Here is an 18,578-nt window from a genome sequence, read left to right as displayed (position 1 = left end):
GGATAGCACAGTACGGTCCTTCAGCTAGCCCTTCAATAGAGCTCCACTGCCCTCTTCAGGAAGGCCTCAAGAAAGCTAGCCCGGCTTTAGTGCATCTTCCTGTTGGTAGGGTGGGTGGAGAGGAGATGGGTCCTGCAGGGAGAACTTGTGGAACATCCTATCAGGAAGCCTGACTCGGTGTTCCTGCCCTCATGGAACTCTTCTCTTTTCTTCTTCTCCCCTACCACAACCTCTCCAAGAATACACTGAGTGAGGAAATTGCCAACATGAAGAAGGTCCAGGATGAGCTTCTGGCAAACAAGGTGAGACTGACCTTGTTTGGTATGGGTATGGGCAGAGTGAGGAGAATAATAGACTCTGGAGAGGGTGGGTTGAATGGCAGAGGCAGGGCCAGAATGAGGCAACCTGAAAGTCTCTAAAGCAGGGGCGGCCCTTTCATGAGGCAAGGTGAGGCAGTCACTTCAGGCTGCAGATTACTGGGGCACCAGCCAGGTGCAAGATGGCTCACGCTGCTGCCCTTGGAGCAGCTCTTTGGAACTGATCTGACCCTTTCAAGCATTGTGGGGAGAAAACAGGAGGCTGCTGGCAACCTTTCCTCTTCCCTGTGCCACTTTCAAGCTTGCAAGGGTCTGTTTTGAAAGGGGGTTCGCCAGGATTATGGGCAAGGCAGATTTGGTGCCTGACCTCAGGCCCCGCAATGCTTTGGACCACCTCTGATCTAAAAGGTATGGTGGGTGAGGTCAGCTAGATTACTTTCTGGTCCTGATGGCCTCTTTTACACCTGCCCTGCAGGAGCAGCTACTAGCTGAGATTGAGCGGATGCAAATGGAAATAGACCAGCTGCGCGGACGCCCCGTCTCGAGCTACTCCCGGTAAGAACGCTCCGCCCCTCCTTCACAATGATCAGCAATTTAGATTTTAAAGTCTGATTTTTGGGGTGGGGAAGGCACCTGTCACAGAACAATGTAAACAACGAGTGAGTCGAACCATTTAAAATGTGGGTTCAAATCCGGTTCAGGCTCATCAGTATTTTTTAACTCCCCAGTTTAGTCCTGGTTCTAACTTTTAGTTCAGATACCAACTTTGAAAAGTGGTTCGGTAGCCAGCTCTTGAACTGCTTCTGAACCGGTCTAGATAGATTCCATGTCGAATAATATGACTCCTCTGCTTGTAGTGTAACCCTATAACATGAAAACAATATTAACTAATTAACTTGAGATGAAATATATAGCGGCTGACATGATGCACAGTCTCCTGTCGACGGTAAGGACCTGCTGGGGCAGCTGTGCAACTTACAGAGGCAGCCCTGACAGTTTAGCAATGGAGCTGCTGCGGAATACCTTAAACCAGGGGTTCCCAACTGGTGGTACTCCAGATGTTGCTCAACTACAACTCCCATCATCCCCAGCTACAATTTATTGTGGCTGGGCATGATGGGAGTTGTAGTTCAGCACTATCTGTTGCTGAGCCATTTCTGGGCAGCAGCCCAGTGCTCCTTCCCTTCGCAAATTATGCTACACTGCTGCCCGGAAGCGGTTTCAAGTCATGCCACACCAGCCCCATCCCTATGCTGTTGGGCTGCCTTTGATGTTGCACAACAGCCCCTGTAGGTCCTTAGTGTCGGCAGGAGACTGTGCATCATGTCAGCCACTATTTTTAAAAATGGCCTTTTAAAAGAATTTGAAGGTATTTACAAACAAAGTGCAAACAGGGTTATAAAAAAAAACGACAGGAAAAAAATGTTAATCTTACAGTTTCAAGTTAAGAGACAAAATTACCGAATCACTAATTTTGAACCAATTACCATTGTTTGTGTTCAGGGTTTGGTTCTGGCCCAGGTTCAAGGCAATCAAGAGATTTTAGATACAGGTTCAGTTCCAAATCACTGGGAAAAGCCCTCTTTTCAACTGGTTTTTGGATTTGGGTTCAGATGTGGTTCAGCGTCCTCTGCTTCCTAGAACACCCCTGTCATTCAGTCACTCCTGTGCCTTACTCTGCTGCTCTGACTGAACACACTTGCTCACAGTCTTCTTTTTCTGCTCCACGGAGGTCTCTGCCGGGCAGCGCGCTGGAGCTGCGTTACTCCCAGGCGCCCACGCTGCCCGTGGGGGCCCACGTGGACCATTACAGCAGTGCTGGCGTGGCGAGACGTTCAAAGAAGGGCCGCTGGTCTGTCAAGGATGAGGCCACCAAGGTATGGCGTTACTGGGTTGGGTGCTCTGAAGGGAAAGAGTCCAGCACTGAAAAGGAAGGAGTCAGTGAGGAGTGTGGGGATGCTAATGGCAAGATTTAGGGGTTGCATCATTTGGTTTGAAGAGTGTCTAGACATTCTGGAGGGTGCCTGACTGCTGTCAAAAACAGTAGGCCTGCATCTCGTTCTCCATGGTAACACCTCTCGTTCCCGTGGAAATGACTTGACCACATCAGACTTCAAGTTTGATCCAGCCATCTTATTTATTTATTATTTCTGTGTATAAACTGCCCTGAGCCATTTTTGGAAGGGCGGTATAGAAATCAAATTAATAACAATAACAACAACAACAACAACTGCTACAACAACAACTGCTCCCTGCCCGGTCAGCCCATGCATGAGCCATTCATGTACATCCCTAGCATCCTCCATAGCATCTAGTTCTGGCACAGATGAACAATGACCAAATAACAGATTCAAGAAAGCATGGAAAGGACTTATGAGAGGGAGGGATATAGGGCCAGGAAAGGTTTAGGGGGACTATAAGCTATTGCTCTGGAAATCTCCCCAGCCACCATCACCAGTTGTGGCTCCTCATGCAGAATTTTGTAATTCCTCAGAAAATGCTTCAAAGAAAAAGTGTCGGCACCTCCTGGTGTTCAGGGAACCCAGTGCCTAGAAACAAACAGGGGGGTTGTGACTTGAGGGTAGTACTTTCTCTCCATTGCCTTCTGCCAGTTCATGCTGCCGACTCCAAAGCAGGGCTGGCTGCACAATTTTGGCCCTCTAGACATTGTTGACTTACAACTCTCATCATCTGTGACATTGGCCTCTTTGGCTGGGGATGATGGGAGTTGTAGTTCAGCAGCAGCTGGAGGGTCAAAGTTGTGAAGCCCTGCTCTAAAGCCTAGAGGTGCTTCCATACTGCCCTTTCCCCCACTCGGGACACCAATAACTCAACTATTTGTCTTCATAGCTGACATACCCAGTCCCCCACATAGAAGTGTCTGCTTTTTCCTCACCTCCAAGAGTTACGCCATTGTTGTCAGAGCTTCCATCCCAACTGTAGTGCTATCATTTGAAATGCAGGAGGATGAGGAGCCATTGTAGCATGTAGTTTGTGAGTGTGATTTGTGGCATGCTCGATGAAGGTGTAGAACTCTACCTCTCTCCATTTCCTACCTTCATTACCTATTTGAAAACAATAGCTGACATGCTGACTAAATTTACTCGAGGAAGTCTCATTGAAATTAAAGGGACAAGTTAGGCCTGCCTAACTCAAGGAAGTCCCAGTGGCACTTGAGTATATTTGGTCTGGATGTCAGCTATTGTTCCAGTCTGGTTCCGCCATTTTATTGTTTTAAAACCGCTCTGCTTGTGGCCTCAAGTGCGTCTCAACAGTAAACCATTTGCTCTGGTTTGGCATTCCTTCCTGTTTTGATGATCCAGCCTGCTTTCCAGATGCTTTTCTTGTTTTAATGATTCTGTGGTGGGTAAGAGAAGCAAGTGGTTTGGGGCCACATGGAAAAACCAAGAGATTTTGGATCTGGACATTTGGGGAAAGCAGGAAAGAAACCACTAAAAACCCACTGTAACGGGAGGGATTGTGGCTTATGGAAGAGTGAACAGAACCTAGCAGGGCTTCTGTCCCTTCCGTTTCCTCTCCCCTTTTTGCTCCGCATAATTATATTTTCTCTCTTTCTCTTTTTCCTACCCCAATTTCCATTGGACACCCACCTGGTGAGTGTCCCTCTTCACATCGCTTTTGGGGGATGGGATGCCCTCACGGCAAAACAACAGCAGGGAACAATGATAGGGCAGGGATGGGGAGAGAAGTGGGCTTGGTTTCAAGGGTAGGAGGAACTGCTATGGGCCTGTCATAACCCCTTGATGTGGGCCTCACATGAAGGGCTTTTCTTGTCTTGAGGGTAATTAATCCTCCCCAGCATGCAAATGGGCGGATGAGTCACACCTTCTCATTTCTCTTCTTTCCCTCCTACCCCAATCACAGGTGGTGCCCTCTCAGGAGTGGGAGCGGGCCCAGCAGGCAGCTGGAGGCCCTTTTGAGGGCGGGTTGGACGGCTCAGATGAAGATGAGCGAGATCCCCTGTTCAGCTCAGCTGACTTGCTATCTCCCAGCGGACAGGCTGATGTGCAGACCCTGGCTATTATGCTGCAGGAGCAGCTGGAAGCCATCAACAAAGAAATCAAGTGAGTTGTCTTGGCCAGACCTAGAGCAACCTCTTTGCAATATGTATACACGAGTGCCTTCCCAAGATGCACCTGTTTATTTATTTATTTTCCCAATTTGTATACCGCCCTGGACGTCTGTCTCTGTGCGGTTTACAACATAAAACAGATTAAAAATAAAAACCTTAAAACAATTTAAAACCACAGTCCAGTTAAACAGCTTGGGTGAAAAAACAAGTCTTTAGAGACTTTTTAAAAGTCGTCAGAGTTTATGTGCCTGTCAGCCGGCTACCCGCTCTTGTGCCTGTTTTAGGATTTTCCCTGGAAACATCCCAAAGCGTCAGAATTCTGAACTGCAGAACTCTGAAAGCTGCAGAATAACTGCAGACTCATTCCCTGAACCACATGCCTGGAATCTCCTAGTCCACCTTGTGTCTTTCTCCTCTCTTGATCACAAGGTCTATCTACACAAGCAGGAAAATGAGGTGGAGAAAAGATGATAAGAATGTTCAAGTGGGTAGAGTAGACTGTACCACTGCAGGTGAGGGGATATCATTTTTATTGGTCCCTCATATAGTAATCTAGCACTCCAGGGAGAATAATTTTGTCCTAGATCTTTACCCACTGTGCTGGTTTTTTATTTGCAAGCCGTTTTTGACATAGAGAAGCATTCAAAAATGTGACCACATACTTGCAGTCTGAAGTGGTACAGTCTATTCTACCACGTAATTATATTGCATGTGTAGACCAGGCTGTATTCCACTCCCACTTCAGGTCTCGGTTGCCTTCTTTGCCATACGATACTGCTCAGCTTTTGAGAGTTCCCAAATATTGCTAGTCACTTAGAAAGCAATAGTGTTGTAGAACTTAGATTCCTCTGTGCTTCAGAATACAGTATTTAAAAAAAACAAAACAACCTCCAGTCATCATCATTAGGGAGATGAACTCCAGTGCTCAGGGGTGAAGCTTCTCTGTGTGTCTGTGTGTACCTGAATGCCACTTGCTCACAGTGTGTGGAATATTTTCATTAAATAAGCTAATTTGTTTGGAATATTTTGAATATTTAAGAATATTTGGTATATTTGCCAAAATGTTTGGTACTTTGAGGACTGGAAACTTGCTTTTCTGCCTTAATAAATGCTGTGTTTTTGTGGAATCCAGTTATGGATCATTGGAGTTTGGATAAACAGGACAGCTGTGTTACCTGACATGAGGGATATGAAATAGATTTATTTATTTATTTACTTCAAAAGCAGGTGCTCTCAGGATGGCCTACAACTTCAAATAATAAAACAATATCATCAGACATAGATAACTGGGAATGCCATTTATTTCTCGATAGAGAGGCTTGAATTTTGGCTCCTAATAAATACGATAAATTAATTTATACACACACACACACACACACACATTATTAAAATCACTCTGGTTTAACTTACTATTGTAATGCAATTTTATCTCCTTTATAGTCAGTGTCAGATCAGCCTTGTAAGTTGTTTACTAAAGCTAAGATCACCTTTGTCTACCTGGCTAATTGTGTCTGAATTTGTGCACATGTGGATTTGCTGTGCAAGCCCCTAATTTGCTATCCAGTGCTGGATGTGGCAAACAACAAGTTTCCAGTTCACATTACTACAGAAGTATCTGAGAACCCAAATTGTGAAAACTGAATAGATGATGCAAGGTCATCCTTAAGTGACTAACAGAAGGTTTTCTTGGGCATGGACTCTGGAGGTGGGACGGCACAGAAAATGTTTCTTCCTAAACTACTCACAGCATTTCCTCCCCCTGCCCTCTCTGTAAGACTGATCCAGGAGGAAAAGGAGTCCACGGAACAGCGGGCAGAAGAAATCGAGAGCCGAGTGACCAGTGCCAGTTTGGATGGTTCCTTGGGACGATACCGCTCGGGCACTTCTATTCCTCCCTCAGTCACCAGCTCCACTCTGGCTAGTCCCTCTCCCCCCAGCAGCGGCCACTCTACTCCCCGCATGGCACCCCACAGCCCTGCTCGTGATGGTGAAAAAATGGTGCGTTGTGCATGGGGGTGGGCAGAGACCATAGACCTTATGGGCTTCCTCATGGTAGTACCCCTATCCTGTATTGACTGTATATAAGAACATAGGAAGCTGCCTTTATACTGAGTCAGACCATCGGTCCATCTAGTTCAGTATTGTCTACACTGATTGACAGCAACTTCTCCTGGGTTTCAGGTAAGAGTCTTTCCCAGCCCTACCTGGAGATGCCAGGGACTAAACTTGGGACCTTCTGCATGCAAAGCAGAAGCTCTACCATTAAGCTACAGCCCCATCCCCCTCAATGGCATTCATAGGTCTCCCATCCAGATGCTGACCACACCAAGACCTGCTTAGTTTCCTCAACATTGCTGTATCGTGTGCCTTTAGACCATGCTCTGGGACTGTACATATGTTTATTTTTAAAATGAACCTGGGTACAGTTCCCCTCAAATACAATGTATACATAGGAAGTGTACTACTCTATGTATATTGAACATAGTATGTGAATAACTGTATGAATGTTCAAACCTGCATGTGTATGCATGGTGCATGAATGGTATGCATGTTGAACATAACATGTGAATAAAGCTTCTCTGCATTCAAGGGGGCCTTTATTCAGGTTCACTTTGAAAATGAACATACATACAGTCATTCAAACAAAAACATACACACCTGTACAGACACCTGTACAAACCTACAATGTAATTTCTGAATAGGACTATTATTAACATGGTATGTATTGCTGTAGGTTGTGATAAGACCACTGGCTTAGATGGCTTTGAAAAAGTATCATGCAAATTCTTGGAGGGTACATTTATAAATGGATATTAGTTATGATGGCCATATGAAACCTCCATGTTCAGAAGAGTAGGCTACTTGATACCAGTTGCTAGGGAGGCAGGGCAACAATAGAGTGCCATTGCCTTCCTGCTCTGCTTGTGAGTTTCCTAGAAGCATCTAATGGGACACCTTTGGAAACAGGATGTTGGCTTGTATGAACCATAGCTTGGTGAAAGAGCATCTGCTTTGCATGCAGAAGGCCCCAGGTTCAGTCCTTGGCATCTCCAGGTAGGGCTGGGATATACCAGTCTGAAACCCTGGAGGGTCACTGCCAGTCAACATAGACAGTACTGAGCTAGGTAGACCAATAGCCTGGCTTGGTACGAGGCAGCTTCCCATGTAACCATCCCTGTATCTTTGGTCTGATCCAGTAGGACTGTTCTTGTTCTTGTCTGATGTGCCTTTCCCATAGCATGTGGCTTAGTGTACTTTGAGCCAAACAAATGATTTAATTGTCCAGATTTTTCTGGTATGTTCATGCAATATTCATTTGCACACTGATCTCTTCTTATTCTAATAACCTGTGAGATACTGATGAATCTTCAGGGTCACTTATACCTGTATGTGGAGGACATTATGTATTTAGGATCTTACCTAGGGACAGATAGGTGCGGAAGAGGGCAACTAAGATGGTCAGGGGCCTAGAGCACCTTTCTGAGGCAAGACTACAACACCTGGGGCTTTTTAGTTTAGAAAAAAGACGACTGCGGGGAGACATGATAGAGGTCTATAAAATCATGCATGGAGTGGAGAAAGTGGATAGAGAGAAATTCTTCTCTCTCTCCCATAACACTAGAACCAGGGGTCATCCCATGAAATTGATTGCCAGGAAATTTAGGAACAACAAACGGAAGTACTTTTTCACACAACACATAATCAACTTGTGGAATTCTCTGCCACAAGATGTTGTGACAGCCAACAACCTGGATGGCTTTAAGGAAGGTTTGGATGACTTCATGGAGGAGAGGTCTATCAACGGCTACTAGTCGGAGGGCTACGGGCCACCTCCAGCCTCAAAGGCAGGATGCCTCTGAGTACCGGTTGCAGGGGAGTAACAGCAGGAGAGAGGGCATGTCCTCAACTCCTGCCTGTGGGCTTCCAGTGGCATCTGGTGGGCCACTGTGTGAAACAGGATGCTGGACTAGATGGGCCTTGGGCCTGATCCAGCAGGGCTGTTCTTATGTTCTTATGAACTAAAGTAGATGAGTCCAGCCCTACTAATCTATCAGGAGGTGCCCTTGGACAGCAGGTTTCCCTACAGCAGTCCCTCCCAAGCTGTCAGCTTCCTCACTATGGCATCCAGCCTGAGGAATTCCCAGAGTTGTGCACTTTGCTCAGCCGTGCCTGTGAGTCTCTTTCTACTGTTTTGTTCCCCAGCAGAACCATGTTGCCAAGGAAGAGGGGCGAGGGTCTGAGGAAAAGGCCCTGGCCTTGTGTGAGCCCCCGGCTCCCTCCACCCCCCGCACCATGCGTCTGGAGCGCATGACCCAGGCCTTAGCTTTGCAGGCTGGGACGCTGGAAGACGGGAGGGACCTGAGGTCCAGGTAGGTTGCCTAGGTGGACAGGACAACAGAAGAATCAGTGGGTCTTGTGGATAAGGGCTGAAGAGCTGAGGTGGAGTTTGAATACTAATAAAATTAGTTATGGAAGCCTGGAGTACTGTCAGTTTTTTTTTTATTTCAGACAATCTTGCAGCCATGACAGGGTGCATCTGAGTATACTTCCCCCCCGAGGGCAGTGGAGCTTATTACAAAAAAAGGAAGAAAAAAAACCAATTCAAAAATACAGTGGTTCTGAGCATGTGTAGAGCACTTTTCCTTTGAGAAAAAGAAAACCAACTCCCATTTTCTTTCTTTTCTTTTTTCAAAGGAAAAAATGGTATATATGAAGAACAGGAAGATTTTTAAATGAAAATATTACGCGAGTGTAAGATCTGTACCTCTGTGCCCAGAAAAGTATAACATTCCCTTCACTGCAGATTCTTAAGATATAGGGCCACTATTTCTTTGGAGTTGCATCAAAAGGAGAATGCTTGCCTCGGTCAGCTGCCCACAGTGGTTGCATTGCAACAACATAGGGCAGGGACGGGCAACTGGCTCTAGTTGGATCCACCATCCCCAACCACAGTGGCCAGTAGCCAGGATGATGGGAGCTGTAGACCAACAGCAGCTGAAGGACCTTAGACTGGCCAGCCCTGACATAGGAGGTAGCTACTGAAATTAATGTGGGGAAGCCAGGCAAAGTGGGGGGGGGGGAAGCCAGGAGCCATAGGAGGCTTGCATGGGGGGGGGAGAGGGTTGAGACATGATGACCATCTGTGTTACATGGGCAAGAGAGCACTAGCTGGCAGTGAATTAACCTCCCTCCCAAACAGGCTCTGCTTCAGAGTGGTTCAGCCAACTGCTCCTATGAGAGGGTGGCAATTAGGGTAAAAATTAACGGGGTCGGGGTCGGGGTATGGAAGAGCAGGAGGGAAAGAGAGGCAGGCAGCTCTGGGAGCCCAAGGCCAGGCTATGTTTTCAGATGATGGACCCAGAGTGTCAAAGACAAGGGGACTCTTGCACTGGCATGGGCCTTTTCGCAAGGAGTTGGGTTAGGCTGGGGTTAGGGATTCTGCAAATGTGGTGTCAGCGGAAGGGCACAGTGTGTGAGAACAGTATGTGTGTGGGAGGGGGAATATCTTGGCTCTTAGCCTTGAAACACTGCGAAGAGTCCAAAAGGGGTCAGCAAGTGGGATGGGGAGCTCATTCTGTCTGCTTACTCATATTGTTATCACTACCATTATCACACCATCAGCGTGCATGGGGTTTTACAAAGTTCAAGACGAACAATAACTGCCCTGAAGAGTTTACCACCCAAAATTCAACACCAGGAGACAACTGAGGAATGGGGAATGGAGGCAAGGGCGAACAGAGAAAGAATATGCAGTGGTTTCCGTGACATGGGCTTTGTTATAGTGGGGTGTGAGGATTCAGGGGTTGTGCCAAAGGCTTCATAGAAAGGGTAGGTTTTGAGGAAGGAGAAAAATACTCGTGGAAGATGAAAAATGGAAGACTGGTGCATTGGGAGTATGTGGGATAATAACTCTGGGCATGGGTTGGAGCAACAAATATGATAAGGGTGGCAGCAGCAAAAGCAAGAAAAGTGTCCTTTTAGGATAACAGTCTTTGTGCCTGAGAGAACTTGACTTTTAAAAAAAACAATCCTTTTCTTATCCCACCTCTACCTTCATTTCCTTCCATGGACGCAGCCTGGGGGCTGATGGCACCAATAGCAGCCAGGATTCCTTGCACAAGTCCACCAAGAAGAAAAGCATCAAATCCTCCATTGGGCGCCTCTTTGGCAAGAAGGAGAAAGGGAGGATGGGGCAGCTGGGCCGTGACTCCCCCTCACTTGGTATGCATCCCTTGCTGAGAACTTTGGCTCTATTTATTCTTCTCCAGTCATCTCGCCATCTGCAAATTCCTCTCTTCCCTGTAGAACCCACTTGTTCTTCCTCCCCTGTGTCCCTTCTCACACACACACGTGAGTCAACCACCTCACCCTGCCTCATGGACAAGTAGCCCCTGTCATTAGAGTTTCTAGCCCTCACTATTTTTGAATATATTATCATGGCTGTCACTTAACTTCAGGCATACGCCAGGCCTCAGATGGCTGTAGTGGCCTGCTGAGCTGAGCTGCCATTTTGGGCACTGCTGTTCTTTCTGAGTCGCTGTCACACTACTGCTGCCGCTACCGCCACTCTGGATTCTCTACACATTGCAGAGGACACTTTTGTGGTGGAGGAGGCTGTTAGTTAGTACAGGGCTTTTGGGAAGGCTGGAGCAACTCTTTAGGCTCATGCTGCTTTTGATCTCTACAAGTATCTGGCAAAAAGCAAGGAGTTGCTCTCATCCAGAACCACTGTGCTGTGCAAAGGGTTCTGGGGGAGCACAAAATGGAGAACTAGATGAGCAGTGGGGGTGAGTGCTTCCTCAGTAAGTAGGCTCTGGCCCCTCACTGGTTAAGGGAGCCAATTGATGCTTGCAGATCCCTGAAAACCTTAAAGCTGGCAATGGCAAAAATGCCCCCTAAAGAGTTAACAGGGCATGAACCCTTGTCTTGACTGACATGCTGGTGAACTCCAGGGTAGCCAATCAGAGAGCACTTGCTTGGAATTCTGGGAACAAGAAGGGCAGTCTTTGTTGGAGAGAAGTGGGTATGGAAAGGCTTAATGAGGGGCAATGGAGTTTTGCTCCCTTTGCTTCCTCGTGGTCGAAGCCAGCATGAAGGTTTTTCTCATGGAATAACTCTGTAGATCCTTGAAAGAAAGGATTGCAGGAAGATTGTTTCTCATAAGGAATTGGGTGAGTTCAAGGAAAAGGGGATTCAGCATAGGGAACAGTTTGTTAGTCAGATTTTGCGTTAGAAACTTATATTTCTTTGTGTGTGTGCTTTTGCATATTCCTGATACTGCTCTATTATTGTTTACCTCTAATGTAATTAAAATAAGAAACACTAGCCTACACCCATCCTACCTAGGGCATTGCAAAAGACTTTATAAACATTTAAGTGTGCGTTAAGGTAACCTATTTTTGTAAGCCTACTAAGTATTCTTAACTGTATCTAAAAGTGAGAAAGCCTCAGATGGAAGCAGTCTATAGTAACTGAATAAAACTGGGTTTTTTTAGTTCTTTTCTTTTTACAAGCCTCTCAGAGTTGGTTTTTAACTCAGGAAAAGGCAGGAGGCGAAAGAGGATTTTTCTAGTGCAAACACGTCTTGAAACGTTCAGCGGCTATCAGTTTTCTCACCACGTGTAGGCTTGCACATGGAAGATTTTTGTATTTATCCAATAGCAAAATAAAGAGAGTTTTCCCTGGGATTCCACCCCAAGCCCAGGGAGGTTCAAGCTCTGTCAATAAGAGGAGTGGTGGCGGCAGCATTTTGAACCTACCGATAATACAGAATAGTTTTAGGAGAAGCCTAGCCAGGCAACTCAGCAGAGATGATTCAGCATTTCTTTCCCTCATGTGAGCTTGCTCTGAGACCAAGGCTTTAATCCACTACAATAATCCTCTGTGCCATACTGGTGACGCTCTCTGGCCCTGTGCCAGATAATGCAGAAATACTAAGCAAGTTCTCACAATCATAAAATGAGTAGGACAAGTGTCCTACCCAAGTTTGGGAGCTGTGTGTGCTCCCATTTTGTGACTGTGTGCGAATGAAACACAAGGTAGGAGGTGCAGGAATCGATAGCCTGCTAGGATTGTGCCGGGTAAGCCTAGCAATCCCTGCCCTGCCCATGCCTCCTCCCTAGTTTTTTACTCATACACCATAGGAAATCGGAAATGCACACAGCTCCTGAACTTGGTTTGGACACTTGTCCTACCCTATTTCAGATCGTGTGAACTAACCTACTATCTTGACACATGAGGTTATTAATAGAGCTGACAGTATGTATATGTGTGTGTCATTCTCTGTGTGTAATTTGCCCATCTTTCTTTGTAGCTGGGACGCCATCAGATGAGATGTCCCCTGCAGACCCCCTGGGCCTTTCTAAGCTGTCAGGACCTGTGGACAAGGACCGGAGGAACAAAAAGAAGTGAGAAGGGCTGGGATAGGGGTGCAAAATAGAAAGGCTGGGATAAGGGTACACAATAGAAAGACAGGGTCACTGTTAAGGGTGGGTGGTGGGGTGAGTTGATGATGTAGAAGGTTGGCAAGGCATCGTTGGATATTAGCCTGCAAGACCTGGGTTCAAATCCCACTTCAGCTCATGAGGTTTTGTGGGGCGCTTGGGCAAGTTACACACATCCATGAATGTGCTCCTGCCAGACTCCATTTACCCACCTATAAAATGGGAATTCTAGTAAGCTGTTGTGCAGATGAACAAGATGATCAGGACTGTAATGCTGAACCTTCAAAATGTATTCATTCTAGCAAGGAATCTCCGAGCAGCCAAACAAGTCTGCAGCAATGGAGGGGAAAGGGAGTATTGGATTCTCAATGAAAACATGACTTGGATTTTCACATCTTCATCTCTCCTCTTCACACCTCCATCTGTTTTCCCTTTACCCCAGGCATGAGCTGCTAGAAGAAGCTTGCCGGCAAGGCCTGCCTTTTGCTGCCTGGGATGGACCCACTGTGGTGTCGTGGCTGGAGGTAATATGAGTGGAGAGAAACCCAGATGTCTGCAGGTGAAGTTACTTGTAAAGTTACTAACAGGAGCCAGCAAGGATGGTGTCTCTCAGTGGGGCAGGGGAAGGCTATGGCAACCCTGCCTCATCAGTCTTTTGAGCAGTAGATAAAGCTCAGTTAAAGGCCATTTCAGATATTACATGGCAGCAAACCCAGGTCTTTCTCTGAATGTACACTTAACAAGGAACCACAGCCAATTCGGGCCTCCTGATAAGCATGCCTATATGACACGTGTTTTTTGTGTTCACTTAAAAAACTCAAGATGCACACCTGAAAATGCAATGTGTGCAGTGACCCTGAGTTCAGCAGCAGTTTGGAATAAGAGTGTCTAGAGACAAAATATTAAAATAGAGCTCAAAACCACGTGAGCCTCTTTTTAGGTGTATGTGAGTCTGTAGCACAACAATGAATCAAAGACTGGTGTGACATTTTGCTCTTCAGCCATTGGCTAGCTGGCTGACCTGGTCACTGCCACCTCCTCCTGTTGGAGAATAAAGCACTGCACATTTGAGAGCAGGTTGCTCCCATCTCAGGCACTCGGTTGTGGGGCACTTCCTTTCCCAGCAAGAGGAGGAGACATCAACAACAGGGAGGAGGCAGATGAGTGAGCAGGAAAAGAAAGCACTGAGTTCCAGGCTCCTACCATTTCCCCTACCATTTCTCAGACAATCCACTGCAGGTTGGCCAGCAGGGGGAAGCAAGGTGTTCTTCATTGGTATTCCGCAAATAAACATACAAGCAAGCACTGTGAATGCACTTGGGGCTCTCTTTTTAAAATATTTCATCTGTGCACATCCTGAGTGCAAACATAAAATCAACCTTGCAAACCAGCACCAAGCATCTTTGAGGTGCAGCGTGGGCAGTCTCCAAGCTGCATCCAGGGGTTTAGGAAGATGCAAAGAAGCAAACCCTCAGTGGAGCCCTCTCCCTTCATGAAATCTAGACATCCTGGCATAGGTAATACACAGTGGACCAGTTCAGACAATATGTCCAAGCTGGTCCTGCCCACATGCAATTAGGGATGTGCATGAGCATGCCCCACTCCATCTCCCAGTATCCCCCTTCTCCTAATCACATGGGGGGGGCATTTCAGATGAAACTCCCCACAAACAATTAAGAGGAGGGGAATATTGTGCCGGAGGAGGCAGCAGGTTGAGCTCATGCACATTCCTAATCATTAGTGGGCGGGGCCAACTTGGACATATTGTCCTAAGCAGCTCAGAGTCACACAGAAAACCTAGTCTGCCTCGGAGTGTTCATATGAGGAGACGGGCTCCTTCCTAGAGGAGAGATCTCTGGCTTCTCATTGGTCCAGATGTTTGGCACTCTAATTTTTGGAATTTTTTTTAAAAGGCCAATTGTCAGGAGTGGCAGTTGATCTGTGGCTCTGGTAAACAGGGGAATGGTTTAGGTTAGAGTAGGATGAAGTTATGTGAAGAAAGATTAGGCCAGATTACTTGGAATATATATGTTTTGTGCTCTTGGAATTAATGTATGTGAAATCATTTTTCCCTTATCCTCGCTCCCTGAACTTGAGTAAACCCATTCAAACCTTCCTGTTTCTCTCTGCTTAGCTCGCCCTCCCCTCATGTTAGTGTAATAAACTCAGCAGGTATAAACAAGATACTTGCACTTAAAATAGGTAGAGGGGTGACAGGGCCGCAGAATTAGTGCCCTCTCCCAAGGTAATGCGGCCAGGAGGGAGGCAAATAAGCAACATTTGTTATGCTCAGATCCTAAGTTGTTGTGGGGAGGGAATGTGGAAGCAGGGAGGCAACTGGTTCAGAGTCTCCGGGGAATTATGATGTTTTAATTGTTAATTATTATTTTATGTAGTTTATAATTTTTGTTTTGTTAATTGATTTTAATGGTGTTTTAATGTAAACCACCCTGAGCCTTTTGGAAGGGCGGTATAAAATTTTTAATAATTATAATAAATAATTAATTAATAAATAGCGGCATAAAGAAACCAGGTATCCTGCAACTAGCACTTACATAATCTGAAGAGAACAGCAGCCATGTCACAAAGGGGAAAGACAGATGTAATCTAAAAAGAGAACTCCCAGCACATCCATCAGCTGCAGGGTGAACAGAGCCTCACAGCTAAAACAACAGATGTTAATATCAGCAGATTGAATGCTAGCTCAGCCGTCAGTCTTCCCCCTGCTATGCTCCAAGCAGGCTTTCCGCCTTTCGCGTGAATGTTCATGGGCTTATCAGTTCATTCATCCCTTATTAATTTTAAAAAGCTTCCTTTTTTAAAATGCAGAACTGCTGCAAGGAAGGGGGGGCGTGTTTGGTAACATTTGTGGGGGTCAGTGAGGAATCCAATTAGTGCCGTGCAAAGCCAGCTTCTGGTTCAAACTTGCAGAACTAGAATTTTCCAAATTCCATCTCAGAGAGGAATCTGTGTGTTTGAATTGCATGTGGTTAGACCACACTTCCAAAGTGGTCCCACTGCTCTAAAAGACATTACATATATCCTTACCCAAAGGTAAACGTTGAATAGGACCATAGAGATCAGCTCTGCTTTGACTTGAGTCAGAATATCCCAGCAGCCACAGCAAAAGCAATTGAGTTTTCATGATGTACATGACCCAATCAGCAGCCCAGTTATTTTCTCCTTGTTTGTTGTTTGGTTTCTGAAAGAGAAATGTTCTAGAATGGAATCCATGCCATTCTGTGGAGCTCTCCAATGGCATGAAACAAGAGTTAACAGAGGAGCACCTCTTCTTTCTCTTGAGTTGCACAAGCACAACACCTGCCTAACCACAAGCTTTCTTTCCATTCACTCTGTCAGCTGTGGGTTGGCATGCCAGCCTGGTACGTGGCTGCCTGCCGTGCCAACGTCAAGAGTGGTGCCATAATGGCCAACCTGTCGGACACAGAAATCCAGCGGGAAATTGGCATCAGCAACCCCCTGCACCGGCTCAAGCTGCGCCTTGCCATTCAGGAGATGGTATCACTTACCAGTCCCTCGGCCCCTGCCACATCTCGCACGGTAAGTGAGGGCCTGCTTCTTATATCACCCTCTATTGAGTCTGGAGGGGCTGGAATGACTCCCTCCCCTTCCTTAAGACTGGCCAACCTCTCTTTCTTTCACTTCTTCTCTCACCAGTCTACAGGGAATGTGTGGATGACGCACGAAGAGATGGAGTCTCTCACAGCCACAACAAAGCCAGTAAGTGCTGCTGCTGCTGCTGGGTGTGTTGCCTGTATGCCTGTTTGGCTCTCTGTTGTGACTATTTTCAAGACATTGCCTTGCAAGTGCCTGGAGATGTGTGTGCATGCATATATGTCTGTGCATGGGGAGATCCAGAATATATGGTTGCCTGTTTTTCCAGAGCTGCCATAGGTCTTTCCCCACACAAGTAGGTATTTTTAATTGCTTGGCTTTCTTGTGCAGTGGGGTATCCATACTGATGTGGAAGACACTCCAGTATGGATTCTAGCTTACTTTTCTGTCCAAGAGGACCAACATTGTTAATCCTGGTCCAAACAACAGGCAGTGCTTGAATTATGTGGGGGAAGGTCAAGTGGGAAGAGCCCTTAATAAAATCCACAAGCCCCATCACCTGACTCCTAGTTTTAACCAAGTTATCCCCCCACCCCACCCCCACTTCCTTAAGTAGCTTTCTAACAACAGTAGCTAAGGGAGCTGCTGCAAAAGAGAAGAGCCCTAGTTCCTGTCTGATGCCTCCATAATTTGAGTGTTGCCAGATCAAAATTTCATATTAGGTGACACAGTCTGGAATCTGGGGCTTTGGTATTCTGAAAATAGAGACAATAGTTAAAGTGTGCCATCTAGTCGATTTCGACTCCTGGTGCTCACCCAGCCCTGTGGTTTTCTTTGGTAGAATACGGGGGGGGGGGGTTGCCATTGCCTCCTCCCGCGCAGTATGAGATGATGCCTTTCAGCATCTATATCCTTTAAAATCCCTTTATAATCCTAGTTGCCTTCAGTTTTTCAGAACTCTGATTATTCTTCAGTACAAGTGAATCTGCTTTACAGCTAAATGAGAATTACTGAGGAAATGTAAAGTCCTTACAGTGATAGAAGCCATTTTATTTTACTCCTGGAACTATCAGCAGTAGTGTGTGAATAGATTGTGTCTAACCCTGCCTTAACAATTCCTTTCTGCTTTCCTTCCTGCTTCACATTTAACCTCTATCCAGGAGACAAAGGAAATCAGCTGGGAGCAGGTATAGGAGGGCTGCACATTATGGCTTTCTCTTTACTTGCATGCCTCTCTGCATGTGTGTGTGTGTTTGTTTCAGGAGTTGGGGCTGAGAGATAATGACTTGCTTAAGGTCACTCAGTGAGCTCATGTGCAAGGTATGGTTTGAATTTGGGACCTTCAGGTTCATACTCTTAGCTAGTGTGCCCTAACAGCTCTCCTGAAATAATCCTGTGCACCATCATTGTTGATATGAGGGACATTCTCACAGTGCATTTAAGCTTATGACTGTAGTAATGAGCAGTAGTAGTCCAAGCCTTATATGCAAGTGGAGCCAGATTGCCAAGGAAGTCCAACACAGATGCATTTGACTTCAGAAGAGGAAACTTCTCAAAAATTAGAGGACTGGTAAAAAGGAAACTGAAAAGGAAAGTCAGGAGGGTCAAATCACTCAAGAAAGCATGGAACTTCTTTAAAACTACAATCATAGTAGCTCAATTGGAATGTATACCAAGAAGGAGGAAAGGTACTACCAAGTTTAGGAGGACGCCAACATGGCTAACAAGTAGAGTCCGGGAAGCTATAAAAGGGAGGAAGACTTCTTTCAGAAAATGGGAGTCCTGCCCAAATGAAGAGAACAGAAAGGAACATACATTCTGGCAAAAGAAATGCAAGGAGACAATAAGGGATGCAAAAAAGAGAGTTTGAGGAGCTAGAAGTATCAAGGGGAATAACAAAAAACTTTAAGTATATCAGAAGCAGAAAACCTGCTAGGGAGGCAGTTGGACCCTTAGATGATGAGGGCTTGAAAGGGATTAATAAGGAGGATAAGGAGATTGCAGAGAAGCTGAATGAGTTCTTTGCATCTGTCTTCATGGCAGAGGATAGACACCATATATATCCACTCCAGAACTGAGCTTCTCAGGCTTGGAGGCTGAAGAACTGGGCCAATCTGAAGTGATGAGAGAGGATGTTAAACTGTCTTG

General features: G+C 46.1%; 1 protein-coding gene across 10 annotated transcripts in view; it reads left to right on the top strand.

Annotated features, from left to right (window-relative positions):
* PPFIA3 (PTPRF interacting protein alpha 3) overlaps positions 1 to 18,578 on the top strand; it is a 74,747-nt gene that overhangs the window by 36,281 nt on the left and 19,888 nt on the right. For 2 of the 10 annotated variants that reach the window (XM_053261970.1, XM_053261968.1), the window contains exons 12-23: positions 240 to 302; positions 793 to 872; positions 2,050 to 2,194; positions 4,203 to 4,402; positions 6,186 to 6,408; positions 8,614 to 8,780; positions 10,487 to 10,632; positions 12,725 to 12,818; positions 13,297 to 13,378; positions 16,215 to 16,415; positions 16,533 to 16,595; positions 17,591 to 17,617. In XM_053261970.1, coding sequence (XP_053117945.1) covers positions 240 to 302; positions 793 to 872; positions 2,050 to 2,194; positions 4,203 to 4,402; positions 6,186 to 6,408; positions 8,614 to 8,780; positions 10,487 to 10,632; positions 12,725 to 12,818; positions 13,297 to 13,378; positions 16,215 to 16,415; positions 16,533 to 16,595; positions 17,591 to 17,617 — 1,491 coding nt within the window. The remainder of the gene's footprint in view (positions 1 to 239; positions 303 to 792; positions 873 to 2,049; positions 2,195 to 4,202; positions 4,403 to 6,185; positions 6,409 to 8,613; positions 8,781 to 10,486; positions 10,633 to 12,724; positions 12,819 to 13,296; positions 13,379 to 16,214; positions 16,416 to 16,532; positions 16,596 to 17,590; positions 17,618 to 18,578) is intronic. The other 8 variants (XM_053261973.1, XM_053261971.1, XM_053261978.1 and 5 more) reach the window with 8 other exon arrangements.

This window comes from Hemicordylus capensis, chromosome 6 (genome assembly GCF_027244095.1).
Source record: "Hemicordylus capensis ecotype Gifberg chromosome 6, rHemCap1.1.pri, whole genome shotgun sequence".
NCBI lineage: Eukaryota > Metazoa > Chordata > Lepidosauria > Squamata > Cordylidae > Hemicordylus > Hemicordylus capensis.
This window is presented reverse-complemented; position numbering and strand designations above follow the sequence as displayed.